General features: G+C 41.8%; 1 protein-coding gene across 1 annotated transcript in view; it reads left to right on the forward strand.

Annotated features, from left to right (window-relative positions):
* Positions 1-3,574: 3,574 nt before the first annotated feature.
* Positions 3,575-14,396, forward strand: part of LOC122800905 (putative serine protease K12H4.7) — a gene marked incomplete in the record, with an annotated part of 685,243 nt that continues 674,421 nt past the window's right edge. The window contains 1 exon segment of the mRNA XM_044070248.1: positions 3,575-3,828. Coding sequence (XP_043926183.1) covers positions 3,640-3,828 — 189 coding nt within the window.

The following is a 14,396-nucleotide window of genomic DNA, read 5'->3' on the forward strand; positions in this document are numbered from 1 at the left end:
AGAGGGGCTCTGGGAAAATGAGCAGGAGACAATTTACAGTAGGGGGAGGTTTACTTAAGTGCAATACTGGTTTATTGGGTGGGCACTTACTGTTATAGCTATATGGAAAACAAAGGGTGGGAAAGTACTTAAAAAGGTTATATGACAAACAATAGCAATGAAAGAGGGGAGGGAGGGACTTTGGAATTTATTACCACAATGAGTGGAAGCCAGAGACTCAGCATTTTAAAACCATAACAGGAAAAGGGTGGTAGGGCTGGGGAAAAAAAAAAAGAAAAGTGGAGCTCAAGTCCTGTGGTTAGAATTTCAAAAACTTTTCACTTAATGCCTCAATGGGTGATGGGGCAGACTCAAAGAATGGGGGAATATACAGTAGCAAGGTAAACAGAAAGGCACTGCAATGCAGTTTTAGTCAAGTATATGCAGCTATAAAAAGTACTGAAGCACAAATCCTGAATCAGAATTCACAATACTGCCACTACTACAATCCCACCACAGATTAATGCACCAGATTATTAGAATACAACATTAAACAGGTATATATAGCAATAAAAATACAAATTTTGAAGGAAAATTCATAATACTGCTACTACCACAATCATACCACAGACTAAGGCCTCAGACCATGCAGAAATTTACCAGTAACACTGTAATAAATGACTAAATGAGGTTCAAATTCAGCAGCAGATTGCAGTCCTGCCACATCTATGAAAGAAGATATAAGATTGTCCAGACTGGGTTCAAAGTACAAAGAAAAATTACCTTTACTTGTAATTCTGTTTATAGAACTAGAAATCCAGTGTAATGTAATGTTAAGTAAACTAAAATTTTTACTGTCATTCAGACTGTGCAACCATAAAGTCCACAGCTGAATGAAATTACGTTCCTTCAAGCTCATGATACAACACAGACCATTACAACAAAAACACAAGCACATAAATCACATATACAATAAACAAACACATGACACAGAGTCCCAGCTCCATCTCCACACCAGCAAGTCCCAGTCCAGGTTTACCAATCCAACAAAACAGATATTCAAAAGTCTGGATCAGCACACATCCAAGCAGACAGTCGGGTCTCCACCGTCTGCCCTCATTCAGGTCAACGATCACAGTCTCCATGATTTCAGTCTTAATACACCATCCACTCTGACACCAACCTCATCTCTGCCAGCAGCAGTCCAGTTCCACCTTCACAATCCACTCGAATCTGGCTCAACACCCTCCGACATCATCCAACACCCGGTCTCCTCAATACACTCCTCCTGGCACACCTCTCAACATACAGGCCTGAACAGCCATGACCAGGCCAATCACTCCAGCCATTGCTGCCACTCCATCCACTCCATGCTACCTGAGTTAATCCCGAACAGTCCACCGGTCCAATCAATCCACCGACACCATGGCTGCCTCCTCTCCACACTTGGCCACCAGAGACTCCAGAAAAATGGTCCAACTATGGAAAACAACAAGAAAACTCAAGATGAACAATGGGAGCTGAAGAGGCTGCTACAACTTCTCTTATTTGCAGGTATTATACAAATGCTTAATGAGTTTTTCTCATGGGGCTTCCACTAAAAATCAACCAAGCTTAACCCAGTTTACTAAAGTGTATATCCATCCATCCGTTTGCACATAAATAAATTAATAAATGGATCTACTGGGTCTTGCACGACTATGAATGCATATGTCACCATCATTCAAAGTACTTGTGATGCATAACTTATAGAGTTCAACTATTAAACCTCCATGTGTCACCATGAATTTTATTTATTTATTTATGATAAAATAAATACATTTAATAAAATAAATTAAATAAATAAATAAAAATTAAACCATGTGTCACCATTAAATAGTGGGACTAAATAGTACTTGGGTTATTTTGGGTACAGAAATATTATTACAACCTAATCAATACAGAAAGAGTGTAGCAGACATTAAAACAAGTAATGTCTTGCAGCATACAAGACCTATGTTTCAGTCCTGTGCATAAATATTCCATAATTTGCTTTCCACCAGTCTTGTAACTTCGTCTGTAGAAGCAATTGTTCTGTCCACTGATAAACTTTGTCACCTTTGTTTTTTGTGGTAGACAGTATACACTATGCAAGTTGTCCACAGTGTACTTTTACTTTATTTTAGTTATTCATTCATTCATTCCATGTAAATGTGTTTGGGTCTGTAAGTGATATTATAGATGAGCACAAAATGGGTAAATCTGGGGACTTTATGAATGAGATTATTCTGGACTTTCCCTTTATGGGCATAGGCTGGTTGGGTAAGGTCTTAAAGGGTAGGACTTATGAGGGCAAGACAAGAGTAGGGGCAGCCAAATTATGGTAGTTCCCAGTAAAATCAGGGCCGGCCTTTGGTTAACTTGTGCCCTAGGCAAAAGATCTACACAGCGCCCCTCAACACCACCTGGTCTACTTACACCATCCAGATTACTGGAAAAGTACCCTTTCTAAAGCCGTGTAGTTGCCCTATGCCTAAGGCCGGCTATGCCAGTAATAGTAAAACAAAGCATAAATGAAAGTTAGCAGAAGTCAAGGAGACAGATGTATTCTCCACTTTTTTTACGGAAATACCAGAAGGGGTGTGTTAATACCTCTCAACCTCTTAGAGCAAGAAATCTGGACAAAGGTACAGATAATGGGGGGACAAATGCCCCAAAATAGGGGCACTTTTTAAATATTGCTCTTATAAACTTAGAACGATGATAGAAAACAGATTTTGCATTAGCATGAATTTTCTGAAGGGTATGAAGTCTGAAATTCAGATGCCTGCTATTTTCTGACTTCACTTCTCAATGATTTGCCAATTATTTGTCAGAAAACAACATTTTTTTGAAGAGACCAAAAATATAAGGCAAAAATCTGGACAGCTGAGATTAGTATGTGTGATAGATGAACAGTGTGAGGGAAGTTCAAAGCGCAGTTACATTCAGTGTTTTAGTAAAGGTATGCCTATTACAAAGTATCACATACTATTACAAATGTATTTTTTTTATGGCTGTCGTTGGGCAGGGTGAAAATTGCCATGATCTCTGCAGCAATACGGGTTTCTCAGAGTCAAAATATTTGAAGCACTTCTTACCGTGTGACACTTAAGATTTATGAAAATATGGAGTAATTAACTTTGGGCTGAGTGACTCCGAGGAATCTCAGGCTTCGCGGAATTCCCCCGGCTGTGAGTAACAGAGTTTGAGCGGAATGAACGTTAAATGGTCTCTCTAAAAACTATCAAGCCGCTTTTTACACTTTTGCATTTTAGTTCTGAAACCTAAAATAAACGGCATTCTTTGCTGGCATATGAATTGTTTTTTTTACCAGAATTAATCCTTATATGATTATCAGACATTTGTATTAGATGAACGTGCAACATTACTCCTAACATTTGTGATAAAATATATTTTTACTTTATAAAATATGTTTTACCCTGATATGTAACATGTACTAATGCACTTTGGATTTCTTAAGCCGCTTTCAAAAGTCGCTAAAACTGAACACAGTCAACAACACCCAAATTTGTCACTTGACAGCCAGATCATGTGCTCTTTGGTCTTAATTTTGTCATATGACAAAGAGTATAATAACATGGCTGCTTGGCTCCGATAGTTGTTGGGGGGAATGCAAATATGTCTTGCCGAATTGTATTTGTGCTTGTTGTCGCCAGTTGTTTGCTGGCTTCTGCTTCAGGAATTCGCGTCTCTCAACTTTTTCGGCTCCAAAAAGCATTTTCCCTTTCACCTAGTATAGTAGAAGACCAGTGGTTTGTGCAGAAGCTTGATCATTTTAATGGTGCAGATAGTCGTACGTGGAACCAGGTAAGAACAGTTTTAATTAAACATGCGCTGAGTTTCTTGGGTTGTAGTTTTCTATGGGGAGGTACACAGAAAAAAGCAATTGGGACGGAACCGCACTGAATTCGAATGTGAATAGTTTCAGTGATATGGTGGACTCGTTTTATTATGGAAGGAGGTGGTGGTGTCCTACCCCCCCCCCCCCCCAACCGACATCATCGCATTTTTGGTCACTTGGTTTGCGGCATTTGTATGGAAAATTACAAAAGGTAGTATTGAAATAGAACTTGATAGCAGATATCCCAAGAGTCTTTAAATTTGCAATGCTGCTTCTTATTTGCCATAGTAAGGTGTCTAACATTTTCTGGGGATTAGCAGTTGCTTGGATTAATAAAGGCTGTAGGTTCTGACCTTATAGCAGGTGCTTGGATTCATCATGTTCCATTACTGATACTGTAATGAAGTATTAGGAGTATTGAGGTTTAAACTAAGGTAAGGTCCTATGATTGTGGCATCTTCTGCAGATATGAAAGAATCTGGTGGTGTTTACTTGTAGCTACTACTTACCAGAAATAGTTTGTCTTTCTGATAGACAGAATAGTTAAGAATACCTGCCAACCAGCACTGAACATAAGCTTTCCAAAAGTCAGTATGTCCAGCCACAAGTTTGGGCACATACTTTGTATAATAATTGGATAGAAAATGGTACATAATTCTTCTTTGCAGTAGGATTGTGGGATACTGCTCAGAAATGCAATTTTATTAAAAAAAACTGGTAAGAAGGACATGCTGCTCAGAAATGCAATTTTATTAAACAAAACTGGTAAGAAGGACAAATATATCCATTTTTAGTCAGATGTGTAAAAATCATTTATTGGTCACTTTATATCTCCCCTTTTCAAGAAAATAAGTCCTTCATTAAATTATTGGTATCATTGATATGTTTGTCATGTTCTGAATATACTAAACTGCTTGAAAATCTGAGTGTCAGATGGTTGCATGAATGGGTAAAAGTCCAAAAATAATGTTTCCCCCAAAATGGGTACATCATATAAAGTAATTTCTAAGCTTGTAAATTGGTACTTTACCATTAAAATAGGTACAGTTGAGAGATCTGTGTGGAAGTTACTACAAGATTATTTGGGGGGGGCTTTTGATGTTTTGCTTCCCCTAGGAAACTTAACCTAAGGTACCCCAACCTGAAAATCTTGACCCTGATCGTAACTGTAGTTGTAAAACCTAAAGGTGCCTTTGATGTCCTCGTAGCACGAATGGAACACTTCAGACAGACATCGTAACTAGTTACTTGAGCTACTTGTGTAGAGAGCCATCTTGGTCAATATCATACTTGTCAATTTGGGATAAATGTACATCTTATGTGGGTGTTTTGTGTCCTCTAAAGAGTTAATATGTAATGTAGTGTGGAGCAAAAATGTATCTTTTTGACTTGTCTATCCTTTGTCATAAATGGTACCCATTGACCACCTATGACCAGAAATGCCCTGTTACACCTGGCTACTTTATTTTCCCACTCCCAATAACTTTTGCAGCCTTGACAAATTTAAGAACCACATTCAGCAAATGAACAATAGTGGACATGTATGTTAAGTTTCATTTATAGTGATGTACTTGTACCATTGTCTTGAGTCTTAGCTCCATGTCCTTGTTTTGTTTCCCTTTATCACAAGTACCATTTCTATGCTTTGAACCTTTGAAAGAGTAGTCAACATGGCTTCTTGTGGCTTGGATGTAGGTTTGTGCTAGGATTAGCCTGTAGATAAGAGTATCCTTTTGTAGGTGTAATGTACTGATCTTGTAAACAAGCACCTGCTCCTATTAATGCATAATATTCTAATTGGGGGGGACGGGGGGGATGCCTGTTCTCAGTGTTGGCAGATATGTGGTTTGGAATTCCCATTGAAGCGTAGAGGGCATAAAGCTGCATGTATTTTGGATGTCCTGTAGCACACATTCTGTATAAATGTCTCATGGGAGAATAGAAACTCATGCTGTGTCAGTTTCTTACTGAGCATTCTGACAAGTGACGTGCTTCATAAATGAAATTTGTTTCAAGAGTTTTTTGAAGTACAGAAACTGTAGTGGAAAATATTCATGCTGCAAGGAAACCTATTGGGAAACTGAAGTTTTGGATCCAAAAAGCCAAAAAGTCTATTCCTAATTGTGAAAAGTAGTTGAGATGTTTAAGACAGAATGTATCCAGTTTCTGCATTGAATTTTTCAAGATGAGGAATGTTAGTCATTGCAAGACTAAAATTATATTTTTTAATTTTTTTGCAAGGGCACAAGGACCTACAGGGGCACTGGTACAGCTAAAGACAATGCCTTGTGGTGTTAGGAATGTTTTAAAACCAGGAAGCTGATCACTCCTTGAAAAGGTCAACAAGGAAATGGATATACATGTAAGAGTCAAAATGGCAGAAAATGAGAAATGGGAGTGGTATTGCATTGTTTCATATTTATAATTATATTAGGATTAACAGTGATGCAAACTAACCTGTTGTGCACAAAGGGAGGAAACTGGGCCCTAATTTAATCACTTTTGTAAAATGTTTCATATCTCTTGGGTATCTGCTTATTGGGCCATGTTTTGCAGTGCTGTTAATTGACACCATTGCGTACTTTGTGTATGCAGGTTGAGCTGTTCTGTCCAGCCTACTACAAGGAATTGCCAAAAATGTCCTGGTGATGCAGACTGGCTTGACTATATATGGATGTGCCACCACCATCCTATGTCTGCCATGCACCTTTTTGTGGAGCATTCAGTGCCATGCCACACCCCCTATGTTGCACAATGCTCTTTTTAGCCTTGTGCCTTACACTGGCCATTCCATCTTTCCTTCCTGTCAGTTACACCTGGCGTACTCCTATGCTTGCAGTGAATAGGCTGCCTGGTGGTACCTGATTGTGGTTGTGATAATTCCTGGTACTAAATTACCACTGGGTAGGCTGTCTGACACTTGGTTGTGATATGTCTTGGTACGATATTACCACTGGAGTTTGCTGTTCAAGGTTCCTTCAGGTTGGGCACTTTGTATTCAGGGGGCTCTTTCAGACTTGTTTCAGGTTACCTGTACTGCCACTTGTAGTCACTGTTTGTAGCTCAGGGACTGTGGCAGTGCTCCCCACATACCGGGGGAGGGGGGGGGACTTGTTAGGTTGCATTTAATCTTCTCTTATGGCAATCACTTTAGTACATTGTGTAAAGTCCATCTTGTTCAATTTGCCATTGCATATTGAACAAAAAGCTGCACTAAATTCCTCCAGGGCCTACAGTGCCACCTATTGTGCGTTTTGCTGATAACTGTTCTAACCTTTTTTCCTGTCTATCATGGTTTCTGACTTTGTCCTTTTTAGTGTCTCTCCCTTTAGGTTCACATTTTATGCAGCATTTCGCATGGCAGCAGATGTGGTGTCATGGCGATCACCACAGTGTGCACTTGTCTTGCCATCACCTACTAGGTTCCTGGTTACTCCCAGACCCACCACTCTGCAGGTTGGCACAGATCATCCAGCATGGGAGTGACCACTAGTGGAGGGTGTAGGCTCCCTCGTTTTGGGTGCCATGGGGGTGGGTGTTCTGATGTGTCCTTTGGCAGGATGTGGATGGCTTGACAGCATGTGGACCGCCTGACAAGCTGAGCACCTGCTAGCTACCGATGCAGAATTGGACAGCTGTTTGGCTTTGACCAGCAAGCCAATAATGGCTAAACCCAGCTGAGAGCAATCTCAGGTGATTGACATCAGGTTTGCTGTGATACTGAGCATATTGGCAATTGGCAATCATTCCACTCTTCTGGTTTGTAGTATTATTCAACCCATCAACAGTTGTCCTCCCTGACTTCCAAGATGGCTGTAGATTAACAGGTTAATTCTAGTTCTCCCAGTGTAAAAACAAACTTGGCAGAGCCAGTGAAACTAGATTTTTTTTGGGTAAATTTCAATAACTGGCTAAAATGTGCTACTAGGATGCCAGGAAAAGAGAAGTAGGACCTGAAGCAAAATTGGCTACAAAAGGCAACAAACACTGACTGGGAAAAGTGCTGTAGCTGTTCAGCAAAAAGCAGTGCATGCTGCAGCCATGACTTCCAGTAACCTAGAGGAAGGTATAGGGAAACTGCCCACAGACCTGACTAAAATGAAATGCTAATGGGAGTATATAAACGCAAATAATAAAAGGCTGGAAAAAATGGAAAGGTTTAAACCGATATTCAGACAAAATGATAAAACAGCAAAACTCATTGGGTGAAATGAAGAAAAGACTGGCTAAGTGCACAAGAGGGATTTAAAAAAAAATAAGTTAGACTGAGCACGTAGGGAAAACCTAAAAGCTTCTGCTGTACCCAAGAAGCTGGGAAGAACAGACTATATTGACCTTAAGTACAAATAAGCAACTGAACTGATATTCCACAACTGGAATTAACTGAAAGGTGTGTGTTCCAAATCTGGCTAGAACGACCTAGACCTTTAATAGTAAAAGTGGGATATGGCAGAGTGTTTGTGGAGAATGACTACTCATTGTACACCAGGCAGAAGGGAAGTAAATGTATCCTGTTTGTGATGAGAGATGTTAGCTGTGCCAGAGTAGGGCATGGCATGTGTAACATTTGCCAGCATAGTTAGCTGAGGTTTTGTGAATTTGAATATCAAAATTTTGCAGATACTTGTGTTTAGAAAAGGTATAAACATTGGGTCTTAACGTGTATGTCCGGCTGTATTGTAACTGAAGTGTGTACATGTTAACAGAGTATGCTGGAAGGGGTTAAGCTCAGCCCAGTTCTATTTAAGAAAAAATAGCCTGATATAAAATTATGGTCTAAACCAGTTCATGTAATCTCAAAAGCTTGAATGCAGCCAGAGACTGTCTGGGCTGGGGTGGGGGTGGGGGGTCCTGCTGTTTTTGGTGAACTAATTACTACCCTGAGGTGCCAGAGAATGGCTGGTTAGTCTGTGCAGAAGGATGAAAGTATTGGAATTGTTTCAGCCTCCAGATGCTGGAATAAGTCTTGGCAGGGGTCTGGGTGTGTATTGACACATCTGGCTAAAATGTCTAGTGAGGTAGTAGTAATCCAGATGTGATGTAAGGCTCTCTCTCAAACTAAGGTTCCATTTCTGGTTAAAGGCTTATAGTGCATGCATATCTGAACTGCTTCTTACTGAAATTGGTACACCTTGTTTGCTGTAGCATAAACTAGATCCAGGCCTGCTGAATCTAGCTTTTTGTATAACTTTAGCACTAATCCAGGCATTCTTTAAAGTATTCAGTTGTATTTAATCAACTTACTACCATGCAGTAATGTGTAGCTATCATTTTAAGTCTTTTGGATTAAGCACTTGGACTTCAGACCAGTTTTACGTTAGGAAAGTTTGTGGCATGCACTGTGGTGGCAGGACAGGTAGCTTACATCCTTCTGAGTTGGGAACTGCTGATTGAGAGCTCAGTGTCTGTTCAAAGTGTATTAGTTCTGGTTTAAGCACTTGGGCTTCAGGCCAGTTATTTTACATTAAGAAGGTTCGTGGTCTGCACTCTTGTGGGAGGAGAGGCTGGACTCTGCCCTTCTGAGCTGGGAATTTCTGGTTAAAGGTTTATAGTGCCTGCATATTTGAACTGTTTCTTACTGAAATTGGTACACCTTGTTTCTGTAGCATAGACTAGATCCAGGCCTTCTGAATCTAGCTTTATTTGTATGCTTGTTTCCCTGGAATGCTAATTCCACCTAAAATGCAGCTTTTCAGCGCTTCTGTGGATCCCTAGTGATATCTGCATTGCTTACTGTACTTATTTCCTTGTTTCACTTGAAAGAAAGTTACTGTTTGTCGTTTTTGCATTTAAGTTGCCTGTAACACATTGCACTTGAGTTACCTGGCACTTGCTCACTAAGCAATTATATAAGTCAGCACTAAATTAAAAGCACTACACCCTCACAAACTCCCCTTGAGTACCTTGTTCCCCAGTGGCCCTCCTTTTCAATTATAAATGAATTCCCAATACTATTCTAGCATGCCCAAAGGTCAGTTGTCAATCTCCTCTCCGGTCCAGCTGGTGAATCTGGGAATCTTGAGGCAATGTTGCAACTGCCTCATGTATACAGACAACCCTGTCCTCCTCCGAACAAATTCCAACACATGTGAGAGATGCAACCATATAGCCAAACTGGAGGCTAAGCTCTCTCAACTCAGTACTGGCATAACCAGTCAGGAGGAGAAGGAAACCACACTCGCTACAATTCCAGTCTCACATAGACCTACCATGACAGCAAACCAAACACATAATCACACAAAAACATACTCGGAGGCTCTAAAGATCTGCCTAAGCAGCTGAGACCTCCAAAGCAGACACCAAGCAACTGCTACCCCAACACAAAACACGTGCAACACATCTCACAAAGCCAGTGTGCTGAACAGTCACAGCCCTAAAGGCTAAACACACCTGATACACTTGTAATAGGTGACTCTATCGTCAGGCACACTGACATCCCGCTCACCAGGCTGAACAAGAAGGTCACGGTGAGCAGCCTGTTGGGTGCTAGGATCTGCCACATAACACAAGCACTCGGGTCACTCCAAGGCAAGTACAAATATGACTCTTTGTCCATGCTGATGTGAATGACCTGGGACGTACCTCCCTGGACTACATGAAGAGACAGAGGAGCTCTGAGCATGTAGCCCAGGCTGGTATGACCCTGACCTTGAGTAGCATCTTACCCTCACCAAGAATGATGCCACAATATGAAGACAAGATGATCAATTTCAACAATTGGCTTAAGTATTGGTGTCATTAAAAGGGGATCCAATGCCTGTCAGCCTGGGATGATATGCTCGACAAGCCATGATCCTTTGCTAAGGACGGCTTGCACCTGTCACCCCTGGGCTTTCGGATATTGATAAAGGCTCTTGCTACCCCCATAGTGCCTTTTTTAGGCAAAGCTCAAAAGACCCACCTCCATAGGTATCACAAGGGATAAGAAACTTGAGTAATGCTACTCAACGCCAGAAGTCTAAACTCTCCTTAGCATGGAGAACATCGATATCTGTGCAGTAACAGAAACCTGGTTCAGGGCTCTGAGAGCACCCCAGCACTACCAGGTTATACCTCATACCATGCTTTTTGGCCCCAAAACTTGGACCGAACTACAAAAGGAGGGGGAGTATCAATATTCATCAAAGATGCCCACACCTCCAGGTTGGTGGCACAGCATGAAGCATCAGACTATCCATGTGCAACTAACAGTGGGTAAAACTGCCTTCCAGTTTATAGCCTACTACAGACCACCCTCCCAAACCCAGGAACCCCACTCGGCCTTCCGGAGAACACTGGAAAATATGAAGGTCTCTCCAAACACCATTATATTGGGTGACTTCAACTACCCAAACATAAACTGGGAGCATTACTCTAGCTCCAACACCCTAGCCCAAAGGTTCCTAGAATTCATAAACTGAAATGCTATGGAACAACTTGTTACCACTCCCACAAGAGGGGAAAACATACTGGACCTGATCATCACCAACATGGGGACTCTATGCTCCAGACCAGAAGTGTATCCCTCACTGGTAAGATCAGACCATAAACTAATCCAACTGGATATTTGCATCCCAACCCCACCCCTGCCCAGAAAACCACAGTGGAAAAACTTCTCTAAAGCAAATTTCACTCCTCAAAACCGAGGTGGAATCCTTCAAAGCCCCCGGGCATGTGGAAAATACGGCCCAGACCACAGAATCCTTTATAAATGCATTCTATGAACACCTTCAGGAATGCATGGATCATGCAATCCCAAATAAAACCAAGACCCAATCCTCCAAAGGCAGACGTCCTGTCTGGTGGACCCCAGCCATAAACAAACTATACAATAGGAGGAAGCTACTACATAGAGCAAAATCCCAAAAAGGAAGGCATCTCTGATCAGTATTAGCAAAAAACTACAGGCACTCATAAGGGCAGCTTCGAGAGAAAAATTGCACAGGACACTAAGGATAATCACAAGGCTTTCTTTAGTTAGGAACCTGGGTGGGAATTCCCAGATATGCTCAGAATTAGTCCAAAATGACAAATACACTGAACCCACAGACATTGCCAACATCCTAGCTGACAGGTTCAGCGCAAACTTCTCCCCACCAAAAGGGCAAATATCTATCCCAGCAGAGTGCTGCCCCCCTGACATCTCAGATGCTCAGGTAAGAGCCACCCTCTCCAAAGCAAAAAACACAGCATCAATGGGACCAGACTGTCCAGGCTGCGTCCTACATGAACTCCAAGAAGAGCTAAACCCAAACATAAAGCTACTGTTCAATCTCAGCCTTACTACAGGATATGTAGCCTGAGTGGCGTACAGCAACAGTGGTCCCTCTCCACAAAGGTGGTGCCTCAACGGACCCTGGAAACTATCTCCCCATAAGCCTGACTAGCTTGGTCTGCAGAGCTATGGAAAGGATCATCGAGGACATTATAAATAAAGATATTGGGGACCTACAGACACTGGATTTTACCCAGTTCGGCTTTTAAGGGCAGATCCTGCCTCTTAAACCTGGTCGACTTCTTTGAAACAGTCACCAAGGCCATTGGCTAAGGGAAGGTGGTCCATGCAGCCTACCTGGACCTTGCAAAAGCCTTCGATACAATACCCCACTCGGGCATTATAGATGAGCTCACCAGCTTAAATATAAACCCCTATGTCACTAGATGGGTTGCAAACTGGCTCAAGGACAGAACCCACATGGTTAGAATTGCTGGTGCCATGTCAGACTCCAAACCAGTTACAAGTGGCATCCCACAAGGCTCAGTCCTGGGACCTCTTGTTCGGTATATATTTCTCGGAGGTACAGGCCAACACGGAAGGACTGTGGCTGACCAAGTTTGCAGATGACTGCAAACTGGGTGCCATAATCGACTCTCCAGCCGACACAAGCATCCTCCAAAAGGGCCTCATAGAAACAGACAACTGGTGCCAGAGCCATGGCCTCAAGCTAAACGCCAAAAAGTGTATAGTCATCCCCTTTGGCAAAAACAGTGCCCACAAATTACCGCATAGGTGGTAATCCATTTAATTACAGAAGAAATTAGGAACCTGGGGACCCAAGTTGATAGCAATCTCTCATTTGACAACCACGTTGCCAAAGTGGTTAGAAAAACATTTTATATAGCCCACCTAATCATGAAGATATTCACATTTAGATCAAGGGAGGTCATCGTGCCTCTTTACTCATCCCTCATCAGGCCCATAATAGAGTACAATGCCCCTTTTTGGGATGTACCTTGCCAAACACCTGCAGCAACTGGAAAGACCCCAAAAGTACCTCACCAAGAGGATCAAAGGGCTCAAACAGATGCCGTATGCTGCCAGGTTAAAGAAACTCCAGCTTTACTCAGTGGCATACCGCCTGCTCAGAGGCGATCTGTGCCTGACATATAAAGCCATGTCCAACCCGGAATTGAGGGACATGCTGCACCTCAAAAAATCCAAATCCCATCGAGCTACACGCTCGAGACTTTAACCTCAGCACTGAAATAAATAGGACATGCTGGAGGGACAGATTCATAACCCAGAGGCTCCCTTCACTCTGAAATAAAATCCCAGTCCAGGTTAGGCAGTCCCTCATTTCCTCCAAGAGGAATCTAGATGAGTGGATGGGAGATCGTAGGTTTACCCCGGGTATCACTTCTGTGTCACTGTTAGACAGAGGCACAGTATACTAACATTGAAAAAGGGCATAGCAAAATTAATTTAAAATGGGTGGCGAAAGCCAAACATACTCTGGCTAGGCTTATAAATGCCCTAGGGCAGATAGCCTAGTATGAACCTATGTCATCTTGTAGCCAGCTCTGAAATTGTATTTGGATATTAGTGGGAGATGTGATACTGACACTTTGTTTTTGGAACTGATAACAGACACTCCTCCATTTCATCTTGCCTTGCTCTGAAAACCTGAAAATGCTAGTCTGTTTATTAAATATATCTAAATCTTTCATTGTGACTGGTCTTTTTTAGAAAATATTTTAACCCTTGATATTAATTGCATTTATTTGGTGACACTGGCTTCATGCTCATGGATAATGGTGTAATTTCCCTCCTATGGGCCGCTAATTGAGGAGCTCTGCTGCTTGGTTAATACTACCATTTGTACAAGTGTTAATTTTATGGAGAGTAGTTGGATACTCTGGTAAGAGCCTTGAAGTAGCTGGTTGGTGGCAGTGAATCTACTCCAGTCTGAGTTGATGTGGCATAGCAGGTAAACCTGTGCCAGTCTTTGCCAGGTGTGTGAGCTACTTGGAACAGACACGGAAAACTGGTTTCAGCAGAGAAAGTTGGATTCTTATTTGGGGCCTGGAGAGTAAAACCCAGCCCCCAGGACTGGAGTGTGCTCCCTATGTGCTATTAAGGAAAATTTTGTGCAGAGAGCTGCATCTGAAAGTACTGTGTCTTTGTTCTAAGTGAATGTTCCCTACCAGTGATGGTGAGGATTGAGGCTCCTTGATCCCTCGCCCATAGGAGGGACTTCACACCATTATCCAGCGAATGTAGAGAAGTAGGCATGAGATTCAAACTGCTGTACTTGGCTATCTTAAAAATATTTTT

This window comes from Protopterus annectens, chromosome 4.part1, assembly GCF_019279795.1.
Source record: "Protopterus annectens isolate FY-2018-M chromosome 4.part1, PAN1.0, whole genome shotgun sequence".
Classification (NCBI taxonomy): Eukaryota; Metazoa; Chordata; order Ceratodontiformes; family Protopteridae; genus Protopterus; species Protopterus annectens.